Here is a 21,708-nt window from a genome sequence, read left to right as displayed (position 1 = left end):
TCCCTTTAAAAGCCATGATGACTTAGTTAAAACATATAATTGTGACGAACTTGTTTCTCTACTTATGAAAGGTAACACTCATAGGAAAGTCCAATCCCAATGCGATCGATGTAAAGTAGAAACCCAAGCTTGCTGCATCAAAACGTGTTGCTCAGGTGGACTCGGAGTCGGTGGGACATGGTGGATACCACTGCCAAACGCTCCACTCCACGCAGGTTCCTGTCTTGGGGTCGAATCCCGTCTGGTCCGGGCACGCTGTAAGAAGGGCCTTGCCGGAGTCGCTGCAGTTCCAGTAGTGGGTTGGATCCCAGAAGTCGCGGGACACCTGTCCAGAGCGTCCCAAGCAGTCGGGCTCGCCATCGCCGTCAGGATTGCAGACAAACTCCGCATTGATGGCCACGAAGAGGGCCAGGAACAGAAGGACTAAAGCTGCATCCAGGATCCTCACGGGTTATCTCACGGATATGGGCTGCAAACTGAGCTTACCTGCTTTCATGGCGCTGATTCCTCAGGTGAGTAATGCTGAGTGACATCGGAACCCAGTGTTCATCATTTTATAGCACCTGTTATCTATCCCCGAAATATTTTCTACGGCTATCGCCTTGTTAAATTCTATTTCCGAACGAACATGGAATCGTTTAAAAATAATCACTTGATCAGTGCTGGTATCTGTATCTGGGCAATTGGCTCAGTTGAAGCTTTCAAAAAAATTATTAGAAGATGGTTGGGATGGGGACAGTGGGTTTATAGTACACATGCCAAGTTTTCATCCGGTACAAGTTGACCAAATACTATTTATATTTGTCTTTACAAATTTGATAAAAAATTAATAATAAAAAACCACTTGAACTCAATGGAATACCTAAAAGAATTTTTGTTTTTTTAGGGTATTTAAAAAAAAAAAGTATAAATAATCCATTTTCCAAAGGATAAAAACATATTCTATGCTTACAAATTGCACAATGCGTATTTAGCATGGACAAAAATTCATTTTTCACAATTATGTTTCTGTTAAAAAATCAAGAAATTATCTAAAAATTATATGGAGCTAAACTTATCCTTTAAAGGTATATCGTATCCTGTAGCTCCATTAATTGCATAGATTTCATAACTTCTAGGCTTTAAAAAATAACTACTTAAAAATAAGCGTTTTGCCAAATGTAATAAAAAAGACCACTAATTAATTTCCTAATTCTTTAATCTAGGGAAGTAGAAATTTCTGGTAATAACAAAGCTCAAATTCATTATATTTAGGTTAATCCAAGAAAGTGAAGCCATTGTAGCGACTTTTTTTATCTTTGAGAATATTAAGTTTAAAACTGACCGAGAATGTATATAACAATGATGTAATGTATATGATAGTATCTTGTAGTTACCACTACTGTACTTAAATTCCATAACTTCACGGATTTTAAAGGATAAATACTTAGAAAAGAGAGTTTTGTAAACTGCAATCGAAAACCCACTAATAAAAATCCCTAGATCTTAAGTTCAGAAAGAATGATAGCTGATAATATAGTTCAAACTCATTACAATTAAGTTAGTCCAAGAAACTGAAGTGATAATGTAATATGCCATTCAATTTTATTGATTTAACGAAAGTTAATCGAACTACGGGCAGTACGGGGTCCAAGTCCAGTTGCCCCAGGAAACGCATTCCTTCGACGTCGGGTCGAATCCTGTGCTGTTCGGGCAGATCACAACTGCAGCCGAGCCTGTGGTGGAGTTGCACTGCCAGTAGCGGGTTGGATCCCAGAAGTTTCGGATGGGGACATTCAGGTTGCTGGCGTTGCTGCAGTCGGGCTGGTTGTTGCCATTGGGATTGCAGACGTATTCGGCGCCATAGAGCGCCATGAAGAGGGCAAGGCAAATGCAAACTAGAGCTGCGGATCGGAGTAGAAGTGTCCTTTGGAGTGAGATCTCTGCGCCTGCGGAGCCTTGGCAGCTGACTTACCTCCTTTCATGGTTGCGTTGAGCGGTGACTGCTGCCGTGAATGTGTGTTGATTACTCGAACTCGCAAGTTTATATACCCCAACCCCAGACCCAGACTTCAACTGATACTGCCTGCCAATAGTATCAGTTATCTTCCTGGCCGGGAGCCCTGTGCAAAATTCTATTTTGGCAGCGACATGAAATCGTTTCGAAAGTAATCGCACCGTGTATCAACGACCTTATCGCAGTGTATTCCCGCGCCCCTAAGTTCTGCTGACGCAATGCCTCGATAAGATTGGGGTCTTGGAGAGGTCATGCAGTCTGCGGAGCACAAGGGGTTGAATATCCTCTCATTAGCTTCTATCCTGTATTGCATTTATATTTGATTCGTTTGGGTTTCAGTATATAAGCTAAGTTCGAGAGAGGGAACCCCAATTCCTATCGACTGACAAACTTAACCGAGCAGTTTATGGCGGGTTACAATAACATTTAAACTGATTAGCAAACATGACATTGAATTATTCATTATAGTTTGGTGCATACCACTAATACTATCCCCACTGTTGATACTATCAAATTTACCAAGCAACTCAGTAGGTGTCTTTACACTTGTCACACCTGATTTCCTAGTAATGCTTCCAAATTCCCGGTGATTAATACAAAGTCATGGAGCCGAGGGTCGCTGGTAAGCCGGACACCATTATGATCCAGCTGGTGTCCCAGCAGCCGAGCTCCAGTGGCCAAAGACAGGCCATGCCCATTTCGGTGCAAGCGATTCCCCTGTTTCCTGGGCCCAGAGCGACCAGGGAGCCACCACGTCGACCGGCGCCCATGCCCCCGAACATGAGAGCTCCGGCGGAGGGTCCTCCTCGCATGCATTCCAGAATCCGGCCCGAGATGTGCGTTCCTCCCAAGCGGCAGCCTTCTCAGAACCAGTTGAGGGGCTGCGGTCATCGGTATTCCTCCACTGGCCTCAACCAGCCACCACCGGTGTGCTATGTGCTCCGACCTGAAGACAGGATGGTACCCATCTACATTCCGGCGACTGCAGCTGCTACTAGCTGCATCAATAATCAAGGCGGTCGAATGGAAACAAAGTGTCCTTGCTGCGGCAGGTCACTGCTTCCAGAGGAGGATGATCATCCAAGGGAGTCCCCTGATCGACGGGATCAGGGCACCAACACCAACATCAATGAACCCATTGCTCTGGGGGATCTAAAGATGATATGCGAAACCCTGGGTCGTGCCATGGTTTCAGCAGCCGTAGATGCAGTCCAAAAATCCCAGCTAGCAGAACCCCCAAACGTTTCTGAAACCGACTCAAAATATCCTATGAATATCCTTCTGAAAATACTATCTCAGCTGAGTAGCCTGGAACATATGAAATCCGATCCAGCGCAGGAGGCGCCAAGGGCATCAGAGGATGTATCTTTCGATAGCAAGCGAAAAGCTAGCTTTTCGCAAACGGTCCGATTGTCAACTGTGATCCTACCCGATTCCAGTGCGGATGATATGATAACAGATGTGATAGAGGAAGTGCCTTTACCCCAGTACGATGACGATTACCCCGTCGAATATCCCAAAACACCAAGAGCATCACCGGATTTGGCACGCGGCTCAAGAAACAGCCCGAATATAATTTCGCCACAGAGCTCCCGACTCCTTTCCGGTTCCCTGTCCACTGAGGGCATTACTTTAAGGAACAGCAATATAGTTGGCGAGCGACAGTCCCCTCCAAGATTCTCTACCCGTAAATCTCGGGCCAGAGAGCAAGCCTCCTCTCTAGCTGCAACCAACGGCCACCGGGGTCCCTCTATAAGGAGGAGGTTACCCACGGAATCAATCCCCCCTCTAGTTAAAAATAAAAAATCTTCTGTTTCAAAGTCCCAGAAACAAAAGATTCCTGTCGTAAAACAGTCAAAGAATCCCGATGAATCTACAGTAGAAAGTCCCTTAGAACCATTGTAATCCCGTAAACCAACTGCTGACACTTTTTTGTTTAGCTACATTTAAAGTCTTTGATCCGAACATGTTTTTATAGTAACCAAGTATTGATACAACCGAAAATAAAAAATAAATAATAGTTCTCACCTAACTGAAAATATTTAATATATATCTTCTAAGCCAATATTCATTTTCCAATCCCTTAAAGTCATAACAAGATCAGGATCATTAAGGGACTTGATATATCTTATAATCTTATACATATATTCCATAAGCAGATCCATCAAAACTGAGGATTGTACAGCTTAAGTGAGTTGTACCTATTGACCCTCTGATATTACGCCAGTTCGGCTTAGTTCTGGTAATTCTCCTTGCACAATTATCATCTAATAATGATATACATAGATTCCATAGACCTATCAAAGCTAAAAAAACATTCAGTTGGTGTGAGCTGTACCCATTGGAACTCTAATAATACGCGAATTCTTAAGCTTAGTGCCAGTATTATCCTTGCTCTTTTATGATCTTATAATATTATACATAGTTTCCTTATAAAGATATCTTACAATATACATACATCGCTTCCATATAAAGAGCCATTAAAACTAGGAATTTCCAGTTTAAGTGAGCTGAGCCCCTTGGAACACTGACATAACGCGAATTCTTGAGCTTATTGTCAGTAATACTCCTGCTCTAATATTATCTTGTAATATTACAAATGAAGATCCATCAGAACTGAAGAATGTGCCGCTTTAGTGATCACTGATATTACGCGAATTCTTGAGCTTAGAGCTTGTAATACCGTCGCACTATTATTCAATTACATTCATATCTATAAGTTCTCCTCGTCCTGCAGTACTACCAACAAGGTCGTAGAGCGGCACACATTTCGATTAGATTCAATAACAATGGACTTAAGATAACTTGTGCTGCAGGGTAGGTGTGAAAAAAGTATTGGGAGGCACTGTAGCCCGATTATCTAAGATTATGCGACACGTTGTGATAAGTGCACAAAGTGTCATACTTAATTTAACTGTTTTTGGGCAGATAGCGAAATTCCGCGAAATATCAGCGCAATTCCAATAAGCTGATAAGGTGACACGTTTTCGGCGGCATCCATTTTTGCAATCGGGCTTGGTCTGCCGGAAGCACAAGACATCAGGCCGTGCCATTTCAGATCGTTTTGCATCTCCCTCGCAACTTGGAGAAACATCTAATGAATTGGTCATGTTTTCCGCGTAATGTTGCTGCCGTTTTGTCGGCTGCAGTCGACGGGAACGGTGATAATTTCTTAACGATTCTTAGCTGCGTTGCGAGCTTTCATCGTTTCGTACAAATGTTGTGGGGGGTTTGAATAGTTATTCTCGGCTCTTCCACCGTCATCGCGATCTCTTCAGTCACCTATTACTATTACTATACACTTTAAAAAATTCTTGTTAAATTTGTTAAAATATTATAACTCAAAAAATATATTTAAGTAATCATTACTAAAACTATACACTTTAAATAAGTTCCTCTTAAAAGTATAGAAATATTATAGCTTGTGAAAATTGTTTAATAATAATATGTTGATAAAATTTTACGAATTTTATGACTTTCTTAAAAGTGTTTACCAAATCTATTTTTTTGCTTGCTCAATCCCATATTTCCCAAAAACAAAGATTTGTCCAATTTTTTAAAATACTATTTAACATTTGTTTTTAATTTAATTTTCGAAAATACTTAAAATTAATGTAAATCAAGTTGTAGTCATGAGTTTTATTGTAGCTGTTTGTTTTTCAGTGGAATTAAGGTTCAGCATTGCCGAATCCCAGAGAGGTGCCCGCTTAGACCTGCCAAGGAAAGTGAAATTCCCGGCGAGACTGGCGCAACTGAATGGGCGCAGCGAAGCGGACACTTTTAGTCGCAAATTGCATGGCACAATTTGTCGCCAGTCGCCTGCGAAATCCCCCAGACTATGTTATAAAGTCGATGACATGGCGCCGGCGAAGCTTAGTCACCATGTTTGCCAGCAAACGGCAGCTTGCCATCGCATTCGGTCTTATCTTCTGGACATGTCTAGCCGTGGCCCAGAATGCCAGCGATAAAGTGGTCAGCGATCGGGGAGGAAATCAACTCGACCAGGCGGGTTCGGCTACCGCCAAGGGCGGGTTCGAACCTCCGCCTGAATTCTACCGAGGACCTGGATCAGGCTCGGTTTCGAATACATTAAGTGGTTCCAGCGCTCACTCCAAGAGCTTCGAACCACCGCCTGAATTCTACCGAGGACCAGGGTCAGGAGGAGGTTCGGGAGCAGGTTCTGGAGTGAATCCTCTGAGTGGCTCCAGCACTCATCCCTCGCTGGGAAGTGTGGGCGAAAGTCTAAGCGAAACCTATAACAAGTGGCGAGCTGGAGGAGCACATCTTCAGGACAGGATCAGTGTGGGTGAGTTGCTAGCGATGAGCAAGTCTTACAAGAACAGAAGGAGAAGAGAAACTTATACAATTCGATTTTAAGTTTCAAAATACATTCTTTTGAAAACTATACAAAATGGATTATCCCCCATATACAGGTCCTTATGGAGCCGCAGGAGGAGTGGCATCGCATGCACCGACCGTGGGAAGTTTTGAAAGTAATTCCCATCCGTATCCCTACGAGTACTCGCACAGCGCCGCAGGATTGGGAGGAGGAGGTGGAGGAGCAAGTGGCGCCTATTTTGGCAGCTCCAGTGTGGAGGCGGGTATTCCATTCGACGTGTACGGATCGCGTCCGGGTCACGTGCTTGGCCACGCTCACTACTCCCCGCCAGAGTATGTCTATCCATACCCACTAGACCCCCATCCCCACGAACTAGCCGCGCACAAGGGCCCCAGTCACGGCGACGTTTCGTCCAAAGCCCTGCTGGCCAAGAGCTTTCTAATCCCGCTGGCCAGTGCCGCAGTTCTGGGCATCGCCGCCGCCCTGGTCAGCAATCCACTGCTCCTTCAGTTGGGCACTGTTTCTGGACTGGGAACCATCGTCGGCAAACGCAAACGACGTGCAACGGGTCGAAATCTACTTACGCACAAAGCCCATAAATACACTTTATAAATATGCCATTCATAAGCGATCTAATGAAAATAAACATTTGTCTTCAATGAATCTGTATCGATAAGTAGCAATGCCTGATAAGATTTTATTTAAAGGCGGTAAACAATTTGTGCAAATTAAACTTCGGCCTTGGGTAAAATTGTGGAAAATGCTTATCATTTAATAGGTTCTGATCCGAAAAGTTAATATGGTAATTATAACTTCAATCAGCGGATAGTTTTTCGGTTCTTTACCTCATATAGAAGACTTTCCTCATAAGAGACTAAAATATGAGTTTTTATTAGAATTTATTGGGAAATATTTTTGTTTGTTTATGTTATTATTAAATAAAACATTTATTTTCGTTGAATTTACGTTTTTTGAGCGCTGGGCTTGAAATTTTAATGTATTATTTAAAAGAACCAACATTAAACATTTTGTAGCCATTTCAAGGCTACAATTCTATTTAGTAATTGTAATAATATTGATTTAAAATAAATAGTATCTATGTGTAAGGACGGATATGCCTAGCAATGTGCATAAAAACCAATGGTTATTAATGAATATTATTTCAATCGACTTTATAGCCTAAACAAATTAACTTATGAAAATTAAAATTGGAAGAAAAGTATCAGTCTTATAGGATTCAGGAATGAAAGACGGTTTACCAGCATACAGACTTTTCCTGGAGTATGTTAGCATGGATGCGTTGGGCCAGAAAACTGTAAATATAAATCAGTTTTAGCAGCGAATCCCTAAAGTATTGTTTAGTCTCAAACCTCATTGCGTGCGAGGGCACGGCCGCCACGAACAGCAGAAACAGGACGTTTCCCAGCTCATCCGTGTGGGCGTAGCACTTGTGGTAGTCCGAACAGCTATATTGGTCCACCAAAAGTGCCTTGTTGCTCGACGACTCAGCTTCAAACTGATGCACTGCATCCATGGTCTGATCGAAGAACTTCTTAAGTATCTCCAGGCGCTGCAGGTCGCCCACAATAATGCGCTTGACACTGGCCGACTGGTTGAGATTTCTGGTGAACAGGCTCTTCCGCGAGTGTCGGTTGATCAGAATAATGGCCAACACATTGCCATCGATGTCCAGGTGCTCGGGCAGGCTGCGCGGGACACAGCGCTCGGCGGCCGCCAGGAGGTTGCTCTCATTGCGATAGGCACTCATGGCATGGGCATGCAGCTCTCGGAACGAGGCATTTTCAGCGCCACAGAGGACGCACAAGGCACTGTTTGAGGCCACGGGAATGCTGACGAACCGATAGGCTATGTGGGGACTCTTCACGGGCAGATAGACGGGCACATCGTGCTGCAGCGTGCTCGAAGAGTTGAGCAGGAACAGCAGCAGTTCCCGGTCGCGGGTGTCCAGGTCCCACCAGCCCTCAGTGGCCACGGCTATGCGATGACCCACCACCAGGCAGCAGAAGAGCGAGCCGCAGTGGCCACTGAATTCGTTGAGGCACTGCAGCAATTGGGCGTTTTCCGCTGCCAATAGACAGTCCGTGTAGCCCAGGAGCTGTGTGCCCGCGCAGGCCGCCTCCAGAATGGCGTCCACAATGGGCACATACTTCTTGGCGTCCTTCTTCAGCCGCTCCAGCAGCGTGGCATGCGCCATTTCCGCGGCACGGGTGATGAACATGCCAATGGCTCCGAACACCAGATCGGCCAGCGTCTGGAGCAGCTGCTCCGAACCCACGCCGCAGCCGCAGACGATCAGGGTGATCGCGTCGCTGTCCCGCCAGATGTAAGTCCACTCCTCCGCATCCGCGGGAGCCAGGTTCTGACTGGGCTGCTGTTTGCTAGTGGTCGTGGCCTCCAGTTGGATGCCCAGCGATTTGAAGAACATGTGAAAGCCATTCAGGGAGGCCACTGTGGAGAAGGGCAGCTGTGGAGGGTAGAAATACTGATCACTGGCCGGCTTAAAGCACTAACTATATCTCTTACATTCTCGCACTCTCCCTTCTTTCGCGTAAACACCGGCAAGCCGCCATTTGTTGTCAAACATAACAAATAAATAGACATTGCGAGCTCTTCTTCTTTTCCAAACTTGCAACGTATGATGTTGGTATCGAATAATTCGATTACTTGTTAAGGGTATTTCTAAGACATCGATTCACTCGAAATTAACCGCTACTCGATCGTTGAAACGTACCGGTCGGCGAATAAAATGTATTAAAATGTATATTTGTTTTAAATATAACAGAAATGACAGAAAATTGAGGATTTGTTTTTAAATGCGTTTTAATCAATATGTTCGCTTGGTGACGTCTACAAAAAATTACTAGGCAATAACGAATAAATTAATATAATTTGTTTCTGTTATTTTTAAATTGTTTTTAGCACAGTCGGTAAACTGGATTAACTTAAGATCTTTTTAATTTTCTGTCATTGGCTTTAAGGCTTTGAACAATAGAACAATATTTTAACCTATCGATAGCAACTTAGCTATCGATATATTTGCATGCGAGTCTGCGCGCCAGGGCTACAGCCTATGTTTTCACCAATCCAACGACACCGCAGTACGGCCACATTCACACAAATTGCATTCGCATTGTCCGTCGTCGTCGTTTTCACACGCTGCTATTTTCTGGAATCGGAAAAAGGTAAGCTGGATAAGTGAATTGCATACTGGTGACTGCCCATTACGCACCGCGTCCTCGCTGGCGTGTGCGAAATGGCCAAAAAACTGCAAAATGCCTCCGCAGCTAGCCGTCGCATTTGCGGCGGCGATGCGTTCGCCAGTGCCTGTGCGTGTGTGTGTGGTGTGCCGAGCGCTTGCCTGTATGTGTGCGTGTGCGAAAAAGTGTAAGCGCGCGCAGGCAGTAAGCGTGCGCTTGTAGTTGTGTGTTCCAAAAAAAATGAAATGAAACGAAAAACAAAAAATAAATATGGTCGCCTGCCCGCAGGGCGGCGGAGAAGTACGCAATATGTTATAACCCAAGCACCGATCTCTTTCGCAGCTCCAGGTCCAGTCCCGGCACCAGATCCAGATCCCGATCCGATCCAGATCGAGAGTCGCCGCTCCTCACCGTCATCACACAAGCAGAAGCAGCGGAGAAGAAGAAGAGCAGAAGCCGCCGCACACCTCCGTCACTACAACAACAACAACAAGGGGAGGCGCAGAAGAGGAAGAAAAGCGGAGAGGGAAAAACAACAAGGCGAAAATAAACGAAATCCGAAAAGGGAATACGTGAATTTCCAGCTCATCCGGCGGCGGAGGAAGCCAAGAAGCTATCAAGATTAACGCGGAAACAACTGCCGAGCGACGCAGACGCGAACGCCGCTTCTTCTACCACATGGCGACTGTGCTGACATCGGATGAAGCGAGCAAGATGCTCGACTTCACGCAGAAGCTGGACATCAATCTGCTGGACAAGATCGTCGAGACGGTGTACACAGCGCAGGGTGAGCAACTGCGCCTCGCCCAGAGCATACTGACCACGCTGAAGGAGCACCCGGAGGCGTGGACGCGGGTGGACAGCATCTTGGAGTACTCACAGAACCAGCGGACCAAGTTCTATGCTCTGCAGATCCTCGAAGAGGTGATCAAGACGCGCTGGAAGGTCCTGCCGCGCAACCAGTGCGAGGGCATCAAGAAATATGTGGTCAGTCTGATCATCAAGACCTCGTCGGATCCCAATATCATGGAGCAGAACAAGGTGTATCTGAACAAGCTGAACATGATACTGGTGCACATCCTGAAGCGCGAATGGCCGCGCAACTGGGAGACGTTCATCAGTGACATTGTCGGTGCGTCCAAGACGAACGAGAGCCTGTGCATGAACAACATGGTCATTCTGAAGAACCTCAGCGAGGAGGTGTTCGACTTCTCGCAGGGCCAGATCACGCAGACCAAGGCCAAGCATCTAAAGGACACCATGTGCTCGGAGTTCTCGCAGATCTTCACGCTCTGCTCCTTCGTGCTGGACAACTCGATGAACGCCGCCCTGATCCACGTCACACTGGAGACTCTGCTGCGGTTCCTCAACTGGATCCCGCTGGGCTACATCTTCGAGACGCAGCAGATCGAGACGCTGATATTCAAGTTCCTCAGCGTGCCCATGTTCCGGAATGTGACCCTGAAGTGCCTGTCCGAGATCGCCGGCCTGACGGCGACCAACTACGATGAGAACTTCGCCACGCTCTTCAAGGACACGATGGTGCAGCTGGACCAGATCGTCGGCCAGAACATGAACATGAATCACATCTTCAAGCACGGCACCGATACGGAGCAGGAGCTGGTGCTCAATCTGGCCATGTTCCTGTGCACCTTCCTCAAGGAGCACGGCAAACTGGTGGAGGATGCCAAGTATGTGGACTACCTGAATCAGGCGCTTATGTATCTGGTTATGATCAGCGAGGTGGAGGACGTGGAGGTGTTCAAGATCTGCCTGGAGTACTGGAACAGCCTGGTTGAGGACCTGTACAACTCGGAGTTCTTCCACCCCACCCTGGAGTCCTCGAAGAGGCAGCAGGTGTATCCCCGGCGACGCTTCTACGCCCCCATCTTGTCCAAGGTGCGATTCATTATGATCTCGCGCATGGCCAAGCCGGAGGAGGTGCTGGTGGTGGAGAACGAGAACGGGGAGGTGGTGCGCGAGTTCATGAAGGACACCAACTCGATCAATCTGTACAAGAACATGCGCGAGACGCTGGTCTTTCTCACCCATTTGGACTCTGTGGACACGGACCGCATCATGACGCTAAAGCTGCTTAATCAGGTGAACGGATCGGAATTCTCTTGGAAGAACCTGAACACACTGTGCTGGGCCATTGGTTCCATATCCGGTGAGCTGGGTTTTTTTGTTTCCAGTCCATAAGCCAAGGTTTCATGATCCGTTATATTATCGGATAAAAAATGGTTATATATATCACCATTTGTTTACTAATAATCAATATCAATCGCTTCTCATAGGTGCTTTTTGTGAGGAGGATGAGAAGCGGTTCCTGGTCACCGTCATCAAGGATCTGTTAGGCCTGTGCGAACAGAAGAAGGGCAAGGACAACAAGGCCATCATTGCCTCCAATATCATGTACGTGGTGGGACAGTATCCGCGCTTCCTGCGCGCCCATTGGAAATTCCTCAAGACGGTGGTAAACAAACTCTTCGAATTTATGCACGAAACGCACGATGGTGTCCAGGACATGGCATGCGACACGTTCATCAAGATCGCCATCAAGTGTCGCCGCTACTTTGTCACCATTCAGCCGAATGAGGCATGCACCTTTATTGACGAGATTCTCACAACAATGAGTAGCATTATTTGCGATCTACAGCCGCAGCAGGTGTGTTTCAATAGTTATAAGTTAAATTAATACAAGTTTCTCAGTTGTAAGTTGCTTTGTATCTATATTTAATTTAATTTAATTTTAAATAATTTTATTCTAATAATAACGCCTTGCATACATTTTTAGGTTCATACATTCTACGAAGCTGTCGGCTACATGATCTCCGCCCAGGTGGATCAGGTGCAGCAGGACGTGCTCATTGAGCGGTACATGCAACTGCCCAACCAGGTGTGGGATGACATCATATCCCGGGCCTCGAAGAACGTCGACTTCCTGAAGAACATGACCGCTGTGAAGCAGCTGGGCAGCATTCTAAAGACGAATGTGGCCGCCTGCAAGGCCCTGGGCCATGCGTACGTCATTCAGCTGGGCCGCATTTATCTGGACATGTTGAATGTGTACAAGATAACCTCGGAGAACATCATCCAGGCCATCGAGGTGAACGGCGTCAATGTGAACAATCAGCCCCTGATCAAGACCATGCATGTGGTCAAGAAGGAGACGCTCAACTTGATATCCGAATGGGTGTCGCGCTCCAACGACAATCAGTTGGTGATGGACAACTTCATACCGCCTTTGCTGGACGCTATATTGCTAGATTATCAGGTAGGGTCTCGAAAGTACCTATCAAATTTTAAAATTAACAATCATTCTAAAGAAAACAAGCACCTAAATGTTATTTATAGAGAATGATAACCGAGTTATTTTATTTTCCAGCGCTGCAAAGTTCCATCGGCACGCGAGCCAAAGGTTCTAAGTGCGATGGCAACCATTGTGCATAAATTGCGCCAGCATATCACCAATGAAGTACCAAAAATCTTTGACGCCGTCTTTGAGTGCACGCTGGACATGATCAACAAGAACTTTGAGGACTTCCCCCAGCACCGGCTAAGCTTCTACGAGCTGCTGCAGGCGGTCAATGCGCACTGCTTCAAGGCGTTCCTCAACATACCGCCGGCACAGTTCAAACTGGTCTTTGACTCGGTGGTGTGGGCATTCAAGCACACCATGCGCAATGTGGCCGACATGGGATTGAATATCCTCTTCAAGGTAAATATAGCAACAAATGGCAATATATCCTACGCTGCACTGATGATTAACAATGTGATTTCCTCTTAAGATGCTTCAAAACTTGGACCAGCATCCGGTTGCGGCGCAAAGCTTCTACCAGACCTACTTCACGGATATTCTGATGCAGATATTCTCGGTGGTGACCGACACCTCCCACACGGCCGGGCTGCCCAATCATGCCATCATCCTGGCGTACATGTTCTCACTGGTGGAGAACAGAAAGATCACGGTGGATCTGGGTCCGATACCAGATAACATGATATTCATACAGGAGTACGTGGCGTCACTGCTGAAATCGGCATTCAACCATCTGTCCGATAATCAGATCAAAGTCTTTGTCACTGGCCTCTTCAATTTGGACGAGAATGTGCAAGCATTTAAGGAGCATTTGAGAGATTTCCTCATACAGATTCGCGTGAGTAGAGCTGGGATATGCTGTCTCAGATGTGGCACTATATAACCATGATTTACAGGAGGCCACCGGCGAAGACGACTCGGACCTGTATCTGGAGGAGCGCGAAGCGGCCCTGGCCGAGGAGCAGTCCAACAAACATCAAATGCAGCGTAATATTCCAGGCATGCTGAATCCGCACGAGTTGCCCGAGGATATGCAGGACGAATAGACGTCGATGTCGATGTCCCAGAGCTAGAGTGTTTTAGTTGATGCTTGAGAATGCGATGAGAATGATGGTGATGATGAAAGGAGGACAGGATGGTGATGTATGAGTGTTTCTCGAGCGAGAAAGTATAAATGTTTGTTTGATTGAATGCATATAAGTACGTTATATATATAAATACACCCACACACACGACCCCACACACACATGCATACACATACTTCTATACAGATATAGTTGCGTTAAATGGTGAATGAGTAAATGGTTATCGTGCGCAATTACATACATTAATATGATTAACATATTTTTGCGCATTGTCCTCGACATACCAGCATAAATAAGAAACCAGTTCCCGAACTCCCCAGCTCCCGCCCTTTGTCCCCTTTATATCCATTATATAGTTGTAAAACGTCACACTGAAGGCAACCAACCGATACGAAAGATGCAAACTTTATTGTACTAATATAAAATAGTAATGTTTGTTTGGAATTTTTTAAATGCGTAATTGTAGAAATATCGAGTATGAATGAATATTTGAGCAATCACACAAAACACACACCTCTCAGAGAAAAAACTCCCCCACACGAACACGAGCAAAGGAAACAACAATAATTTGAGGAAGAGAAACAGAAGCCTAAATTAAAAACTTACTTGTAGTGACATATAAGCAGATCAGAAGCAGCGCAGGAGTAACAAAATTATATGCAATCGTTTTGCATAAACCTAGCATTAACACGATGATTAGAAGGCGGTGAACACAATAAGGAGATGATCAAGCAAACACGGCATCATAACCAGAATAGAGTTCATGCAATGTGTGAAAAGTAGCACTAAAACGCAAATACCCAAAACACAAATACATCAAGAAAACAAAAAATAACCATAGTAATGCGTATTAATGATGATGTTTAAATTTTTACATAATTAGTTTGTACATTAATTTAAATAAAAATCAATTAAAACTACATTGATGTATGATGCAAAGCTAGATTCAAGTTTTAATTATTGTCCAGTGGATAAGATAGTAACTTCCAATAACCAGGGAATCCCAATCAAACCTCTTAAAAAAAAGAAGATCTTTTGTCTAAAGAAATTACTCTTATTTGGATTATTTAAAGTCAAGTTAATTATGTAATTAAAGAAAACACTTGAATTGGCAGTCATACAATTAATTTGATCAATATTAATTATTTAGGACCCAGTTTTCTTGGCACCGCCAATCGATTGTTGTGCAGAAATTGCGTGTCCTTTGAATAGGCTTTCCATGTTTCGAAAATGCTTTGTGAAATGAGCCAGGTATTGCCAACCGGCTTCACTGGATATACATCAGTTTTGTTCCCGAAAGGCAGCTCAATGCGCTGCGAGACTTTCTGCTTAAAGGCAGTGCCATTGAAGGGTCGCTGGGAGTGCAGAGCCACGTTCACATCCTCCAGGAAGAGACTCCAACGCGGCGCGTAGTAGTCCCTCACCAATCCGGACCACTGTTTGCAGGCATAATCCAAAATCTGGCCATCAGGACCCCAGGCGGTGATTTGATTCCTGGCATTGAACTCGAAGTTCCTGCGATCCTCATCATGGGGGGCCGCCCGCTTGGCCTGCTCCAGCCAGTTGCCAAGCAGAAAGTTCCTGCCGCTGGCCAGGATCAGCTCCATGTCGTCCATCAGCTGCTGCAGCTTCCCGCTGAGGTACTCAAATCGCGGCACCTGTCGCTTTCGGTAGGCCGACCTCAGGTTGATGTACAACTGATCCGCACTGATCTGCAGAAACTGCCTGGTGATGTCCACCAAATCGTGCTCGTACATGTCGTAGCGGTCGTCCTCCAGCGGGATGATGGCTCTGGCGGAGAGCAGGAGGTGCCAGGCATCAAGAACCTCGCTGGCATTGTACCAGGTGAAGGGTTCCTGGTTGAAGGAGGGCCTCCGCGTGACCACGTACTGCCCCCGCATCTTCTGCAGGCCACGGAAGGAGTACACACTGTCCTTTAGGAGCAACCAAGCCTGCTCCAGTCGGTCATCCTTAACGCCATAGCGTGTGAAGGCGAAATGCGAGAACCAGCTCTCCAAATCCAAGGGTGATTCACTCCAGCCACGCTCCAACGTCAACGAATACATCACATAGTTCTGGCCAATGCCCTCGGGAGTGATGCCCGTGCCCACCATGCTGCTGTTGGGCAACCGACGCGCTGCCCCTATGCCGGAATTAATCAGCTTGGCGGAGCCGAACATCCCCAGGGTTCCGCCGAAGTTGTGCAGCATGCACCAGACGAAGGGCTGGCCAAAGTAGGAGTGCGTCAGCTCGTACTGCGGGAACTGCTCGCTCTGGAGGTCGAGCACCAGGATCCGGCCACGTGGCACGGCCGTGAGGAAAGCCCTGGCCATGTCCGTGGTCCAAAAGGGATTCTTAACGAACATCCAACCCTGGAGCAGCCAAACGGCCTGAGGATCAATACCCCGCATGGAGGCATATATGGCCGCCGCTGTGGATCGCATGTACTCCGGCTTGGCCACCGGTGGCTCCAGCTCGTTGAAGGGATCACAGAAGAAAATGTGGTTCGAACCGTAGGTGGATACCACGCGACTCAGGAAACTCTCGGCTATCTGGTTGAAAAGCGGCTCCGTGGGCTCGACAAAGAGACCGCAGCAATAGCGATCGGGAAACTGATTCCATCGCTGGACCTCCATGAAGGTGGCGTTCGGATGCAGGCGCTTGAGAGCCCGTGGCACATGGCCGGCAAAAGCGGGCAGGGCCACGCTCATGCCCAGATTCCGCTGGGCAGCGAGGATCTCCTGCTGGAGGAGCAGTTGCAGGCGTCGCCACTCCGGCTTCAGGGGTCCAGCCCATCCGCGGATGTTGCCCATGCGTTGCCAGGCCTGAAAAGCGGGTCCAGCCAGATGGGCATCGATCTCCTCGCTGCTGAGGCCCATCTCCGTGTACACCTCCGCCCAGATGGCTTCCTGGACGGGGGCAATGGTCAGGCTGATGCCCATCAGAGCCATCCAATCCAGGTGGCGGCGCCATTGCTCAAAGCCCCACCACGCAAAGCTGTAGCTCCAGGTGCACACGTTCTGGTGATAGATGATGGCACTCGCTGAGGTCGACTCGATGGTCACATTGGGCAACTGCAGATTGGCGGGCAGCTCGATGCGCATCTTGAACCAATCCACGTCCTTGTCAAGGGCGTATTTCAGGTAGTGGTGGAAGGCCTTGCACACGGAGATGCCGTCCCAGCCCACCAGCAGGATGCGGCCATCGTCCTGCTTGCTAATCTGCGGGGGAAAGAGGATTTCTACAGATTCGTATAAGATTTTTACATAAGATTTTTAAAAACCGGCAACAATACCTTATAAGCAATATAGCCCCAAGCGTGATCATACATACCTGAAAGCTGCGGAGTGCTAATCGCTTATCGACCTGCACCTGAAACAATTGCGAGGATCGTTCGCTGATTACTCTTCTGATTACCGCCAAGGCAGCTGCCTCCTGAACCTTTGCAGGTGTATTAGGCGCTAGGTGGGCCGCCATTCGGAGTCCCATTTCACCACCTGTGCCGCCATTGAAGTGCAGTTCCGATCCGTGTCCACGCTGCAGACAAAGAACCGCTAGCAAGGCCAAGGCCAGATTCCATTTGAGATGCATTGCTGCCGGCCGTCACTGCCATGTGTCAATGTCAACGGGGACCAAGTGACTGACTGACTGACAGCTCCTCCGCTCGCAATTGCGGGTCTCGCGAAGAATGTGGGCCGAGAAGAAGAGCACTAAGTGAGCTCGATGAGCGGACAATGGCGGAGGAGAGCAGCTGGATTCGATCACTTTCTTCTTATCGCCGGATTGAACAATGACGCAGTCAAGATCTCCGGCGCGGGGGACTTGACACACTCTCTTTGGGTACTGTAGCTTTGATAAGAAGCTTGTAACACATGGTAATGGAATATTTTCTTGTAGACCGTGACCCACTTTAAGGGGCTTTTTCTATATACAACAAAAATCTAATTCTAAAAAAATAATAATAAAATATTATAATAATCTTCGTCTTAAACATTCAGATATCGATTGTAATCATAAAAAAATGTTAAACAATGAAAAGAAGTCAAATCATTTCTAGGAAAATTAGAAAAGGTATTATGAAATCGGTCTAAGAAGTGGGATCCTCTTCTTTTTCCTCCTCTCTCATCTTATAAGCAACAGCGGTAAAAAGTACTCTCAATCCAACCCAGACATATGGGCTAGATCCCCAGAGTTATGTCCTATCCATATATCATTATTAAAAAAAGGCAATTACAGGGTCGTTTGAGCTTTATTGCACATATTTCGTCTTAGACACTAACAATAATATAGTTAATACCGCCGACTAAGCGGCGGTCGTAAGTATGCAAACCTATGCAACTGCAAAAACCCTAGATTCACCGCGCGCGCGTGAAATGCGGGATGCTCCGTGTGACAAACCGTGTATATGATTCCTAACAAATTTAATAACAATTTGGCGATTTAATATATATAAAATATATGTAAAAAATTATAAACTCACAGCGGACAATGCAACGCGATGGGTTCTACCATTGTTTCGTTTGGTTTTCCTATGTTTTTTGGCAACAAAATACGATTCAAAGCCTTGGCCAACAACAAGCGCACATGCGTGCGTCGGTGATGTATACATTGGTGCTTAGGAGCTACGCTTAAATACCTATCATGTACAATTTAAATGTTAAAAGCCTTTCGTGTTGCTCACTATCAAAACCAAAATGACTAGCTCTAAACAGCCGCTGGCCAGTACAGAAATCATCTAATCACTAGGTAACTCTAGTCGCTATCCTTAGATACAAGTTAAGTACGTATGCAATTCATGTCTATGTGTTTTTGGCTGTGTTTTTGTGAGTTTTTCTGTACTGACTACTAAAACAACCTGGTTATAATATTGTTATTCGTTTGCGTTAACGTTTGGCCCAGGGAGAAGCAAACCGATCTTTGGACACATCACTCTTCGATTTCCACTTTACCACAATCTCTGCTTGCCTTCCTGTCGATCCTCGACTGCAGTAAATTCGTTGTGCACCACGTTCTCCTAATCCTTCCCAGCTCCTTTGGTTCCACTATCAAAGTTCCAAAGTTTCTCCCTCATACCTTTAAAGCGTGCTTTTCAAAATCAGAAGAACCAGCTTCAAGTAAAATGTGTGCAAAGCATAAAGTTGCGAGTTCGATTCGAGTTCGGAGTTCACAACTTCACAGCGTTCAGCATATTTGGTCAACAGTATGCTATAAAAATCGAGCCATATCTTATGAGACTCATACCAGAAGGATATGATCTTGTCATGGAACCCTGTAGCTCCGGGTTTGAACTCTCTCAAAAATGGCATTCTGGCTCTTCAACCTGGCCTTCTTTTATCTGTAAACTCTCTGTGCACACGGATTCCACCACCTCACTCGCTGATGGAGTAGGCCTTCCGTATGCACTTGCTGTGCCTGGTGATCCTCAATTCCTCGGCATCGTGCGCCGGGTGCTGGCGATGTGTCACTGGTTCCGGCAGTTCGCTCGAAGACTTGTTCAAAGCATAGGTGCGAATAAAATCAATGGTGGAATAGCCCTGCGTCCCAGAGCATTCCTTTGCCTTATTGGCTGGGGCTTCTGCCGTGTCGGCGGCAACGCTGTTGAGGCTCTGCGTTTGCACGGGTGGTGGGGGAACGTCCAAGGCTGTGCCCGCCTCAGGAGTAACTGGAGCAGTCACAGCTGCCGGCGCTGGGGTGGTGATCAGCGATAGGCCGCTGCCGAATCCATTGATGGCTTTGGGCGAACTCGCCGCCCCCGAGGGACTCCGTGGCTGGTCAAGATCCAGCACTATATAGTTCACTCCGCTGCTGCCAGCCAGGCTGGTGGGTGTGGCTGGCTCTTGGCTAACTATCGGTTCTCTCGGCAGCAATGGCAGCTCCAAGCGGTTAACGTTCTCATAGCAGCGCTCGTTGCTCAGATCGAAGATCAGCGCCTCCACATTGGCGTACATGTGCACGGCATCGTTGGGACTCAGGACAGGGGCTGGAGCTGGGGCTGATTCCAGTGGTGGTAGGTCCAACGTACGCCTCCGCATGCTCAACCTATTCCCCGAGGGCGGGGTGGCCAGCAGATCGGGGGTGTTACCTTCCAAGCAACAATCCGGAAGCGCCCGCAAAGGCTGATCTAAATAGGCACTGGGTATCAGGACTGGGGATTGCAGGTTGGGCGGCGAGTCATCCACTTGCGAGTCGTTTGCCTGTAGCGTATATGAAGCATTTGCGCTGGAGTGCTCACTGTGGAAGTTGCCCAGCTGGCGGCTTATCATTGGAGCAGGCTCCAGATAGTTATTGCCCTCCGTCCTGCCCATATTCGCGGACACCGAGTGGTTGGAGTTGACCCTCTCGCGTTCGCCCTGCACAAAGGCATCCGTATTCACGGCATTGATGTAGCGCTGGAACATGGGATACAGTTGCTCGGCGTTGTGCACCCGGAAGGTGTAGATCCCCGGGCCGGACATGCACCTGCGACCCGCCTCAAAGGAGAAGAGATCGGCATTGAGGCCATAGCGCCGGAGATGCTGCAGGGCCCACACGATGGGCTCGCAGCCCGGCGACTGGAAGATCAGTTCGCGGGGCGTCAGCTCCAGGTAGCCGCTCCGGATGATGGGCGTGCCCGGCGTGGGCTGCAGGTGGGCCACGCGCACGCGGAACACATTCTCATGACCACGCAGCTCGTTCAGCTTGCTGCTGCTAGTGATGCATCCCATGGTGCCGAACTGGAAGGTGCAGAAGTGGGTATTTAAGGGTACGCAAAGTTATGCATGACCAGTGATTATGCACACCTGGACGGGCAGATCCGCCTGGCTCTTATCGCAGCGGGCATGGGAGAATTCGCAGGGCGATAAGAGCACCACCACCACCCACAGGCTCCGCCTGCAATGCGCCACCCACTGGAGGCTCTGTGGGGCAGTCGACGGGTCCTGGCCTTATCCTGGCTGTATCCTGCTGCTCTGGCTGAGCTGCTGTGCCCCGGGACATATGCTGATTGTTGTCACCTGGCCAGGGAAATTCCGTTCGTGTGGTACAAAAATTATTCTGCGACTTTTCCCCTCTCCTAGCTGAAGTGAACGCAATGGTGAGCAGTGGGACTGCCAACTTGTTTTCGCAAAAAGGACTTGTGAGAAACATTTTTTAAAATATCACAACGGAAAATTAGCCATACAGGATTTTAGTTTTTAAAAATCTAAAACTAAAAGCTGAAAAGGTTAAATTTTGATAAACTAAATGTATTTTCATGTTGTTAAACTTAAAGAGTGTTGGTGATGATGATGATGGTTGAAAGCTAAATTCCTTTTTCGCAATCCAATGTAAAATTAATTACATATCTATGAGTATTGTCCGTATTAAGCGTGAATTACGTTTAAAAGTGAAACATCGTTGTTCGTAATCTAAAAGTAAACCCAATCTGCAGCTCTGAATATTTTAAAACGTATGCCTTTCTCCAAAGAGTTATACAAAATCAATATAAAAACGGTACGCCTTATAAAAAACAACAATATTTGTATTAAAAGACCACTAAATATGTTTCATTCAAATCACAAAGGACAAAATAGTTTATAAATAGACAGTACTTCAATAAAAACGTTAAATCATTTTGTGGATTGATATAATAATCCTGAATTTAATTGCAAACGCATTACAAAAATATTAAAAGTTAAAAAGAAATCTATTAAAATGCTCTTTATCTACAATATTTTTCACTACATTTTATTTAGAATCTGTATAATTAACATTAAAGTAAATAATTTAGCGGG

The 21,708-nt window shown here is 46.6% G+C and overlaps 8 protein-coding genes across 8 annotated transcripts; 3 read left to right on the top strand and 5 right to left on the bottom strand.

Annotated features, from left to right (window-relative positions):
• Positions 1 to 22: 22 nt before the first annotated feature.
• LOC108036044 (uncharacterized) lies at positions 23 to 451 on the bottom strand (the record flags this gene model as incomplete). Its single annotated transcript, XM_017111985.3, has 1 exon — positions 23 to 451. A coding segment is annotated over one exon (300 nt), but the record flags the coding sequence as incomplete, so codon positions are not given.
• Positions 385 to 6,998, top strand: LOC108036136 (serine/threonine-protein phosphatase 1 regulatory subunit 10). The gene is made up of 3 exons (XM_044094361.2): positions 385 to 512; positions 5,660 to 6,302; positions 6,430 to 6,998. The coding sequence occupies exons 2-3, from the start codon at positions 5,753 to 5,755 to the stop codon at positions 6,945 to 6,947; spliced, it is 1,068 nt and encodes a 355-aa protein (XP_043950296.1). The 5' UTR covers positions 385 to 512; positions 5,660 to 5,752; the 3' UTR covers positions 6,948 to 6,998.
• Positions 1,568 to 2,084, bottom strand: LOC108036135 (uncharacterized). The gene is made up of 2 exons (XM_017112120.3): positions 1,955 to 2,084; positions 1,568 to 1,883 (listed from the first exon to the last, which is right to left on the bottom strand). Exons 1-2 carry the CDS (start codon positions 1,962 to 1,964, stop codon positions 1,612 to 1,614), a joined length of 282 nt encoding a protein of 93 aa, XP_016967609.1. The 5' UTR covers positions 1,965 to 2,084; the 3' UTR covers positions 1,568 to 1,611.
• LOC108036133 (uncharacterized) lies at positions 2,536 to 4,028 on the top strand. The gene has a single exon (XM_017112118.3). The coding sequence runs from the start codon at positions 2,600 to 2,602 to the stop codon at positions 3,899 to 3,901; it is 1,302 nt and encodes a 433-aa protein (XP_016967607.1). The 5' UTR covers positions 2,536 to 2,599; the 3' UTR covers positions 3,902 to 4,028.
• A 166-nt stretch (positions 6,999 to 7,164) lies between the features above and the next one.
• LOC108036134 (protein fuzzy) lies at positions 7,165 to 9,143 on the bottom strand. Its single transcript, XM_017112119.3, has 3 exons — positions 8,880 to 9,143; positions 7,706 to 8,820; positions 7,165 to 7,648 (listed from the first exon to the last, which is right to left on the bottom strand). The coding sequence occupies exons 1-3, from the start codon at positions 8,955 to 8,957 to the stop codon at positions 7,591 to 7,593; spliced, it is 1,251 nt and encodes a 416-aa protein (XP_016967608.1). The 5' UTR covers positions 8,958 to 9,143; the 3' UTR covers positions 7,165 to 7,590.
• Positions 9,144 to 9,410: 267 nt separating this feature from the next.
• Positions 9,411 to 14,900, top strand: LOC108036092 (exportin-1). The gene is made up of 7 exons (XM_017112043.3): positions 9,411 to 9,538; positions 9,896 to 11,723; positions 11,851 to 12,221; positions 12,351 to 12,830; positions 12,942 to 13,274; positions 13,345 to 13,710; positions 13,769 to 14,900. The coding sequence occupies exons 2-7, from the start codon at positions 10,232 to 10,234 to the stop codon at positions 13,916 to 13,918; spliced, it is 3,192 nt and encodes a 1,063-aa protein (XP_016967532.1). The 5' UTR covers positions 9,411 to 9,538; positions 9,896 to 10,231; the 3' UTR covers positions 13,919 to 14,900.
• Positions 14,901 to 14,990: 90 nt separating this feature from the next.
• LOC108036093 (alpha-N-acetylglucosaminidase) lies at positions 14,991 to 17,733 on the bottom strand. The gene is made up of 2 exons (XM_017112044.3): positions 17,291 to 17,733; positions 14,991 to 17,178 (listed from the first exon to the last, which is right to left on the bottom strand). The coding sequence occupies exons 1-2, from the start codon at positions 17,546 to 17,548 to the stop codon at positions 15,100 to 15,102; spliced, it is 2,337 nt and encodes a 778-aa protein (XP_016967533.1). The 5' UTR covers positions 17,549 to 17,733; the 3' UTR covers positions 14,991 to 15,099.
• Positions 17,734 to 18,187: 454 nt separating this feature from the next.
• LOC108036143 (uncharacterized) lies at positions 18,188 to 21,048 on the bottom strand. The gene is made up of 2 exons (XM_017112131.3): positions 20,737 to 21,048; positions 18,188 to 20,670 (listed from the first exon to the last, which is right to left on the bottom strand). Exon 2 carries the CDS (start codon positions 20,659 to 20,661, stop codon positions 19,327 to 19,329), a length of 1,335 nt encoding a protein of 444 aa, XP_016967620.1. The 5' UTR covers positions 20,662 to 20,670; positions 20,737 to 21,048; the 3' UTR covers positions 18,188 to 19,326.
• Positions 21,049 to 21,708: the final 660 nt, after the last annotated feature.

This window comes from Drosophila biarmipes, chromosome 2L, assembly GCF_025231255.1.
Source record: "Drosophila biarmipes strain raj3 chromosome 2L, RU_DBia_V1.1, whole genome shotgun sequence".
NCBI classification, from domain to species: Eukaryota; Metazoa; Arthropoda; class Insecta; order Diptera; family Drosophilidae; genus Drosophila; species Drosophila biarmipes.
Note: the sequence above shows the minus strand (reverse complement) of the source record. Positions and strands in the feature narration are given on the sequence as shown.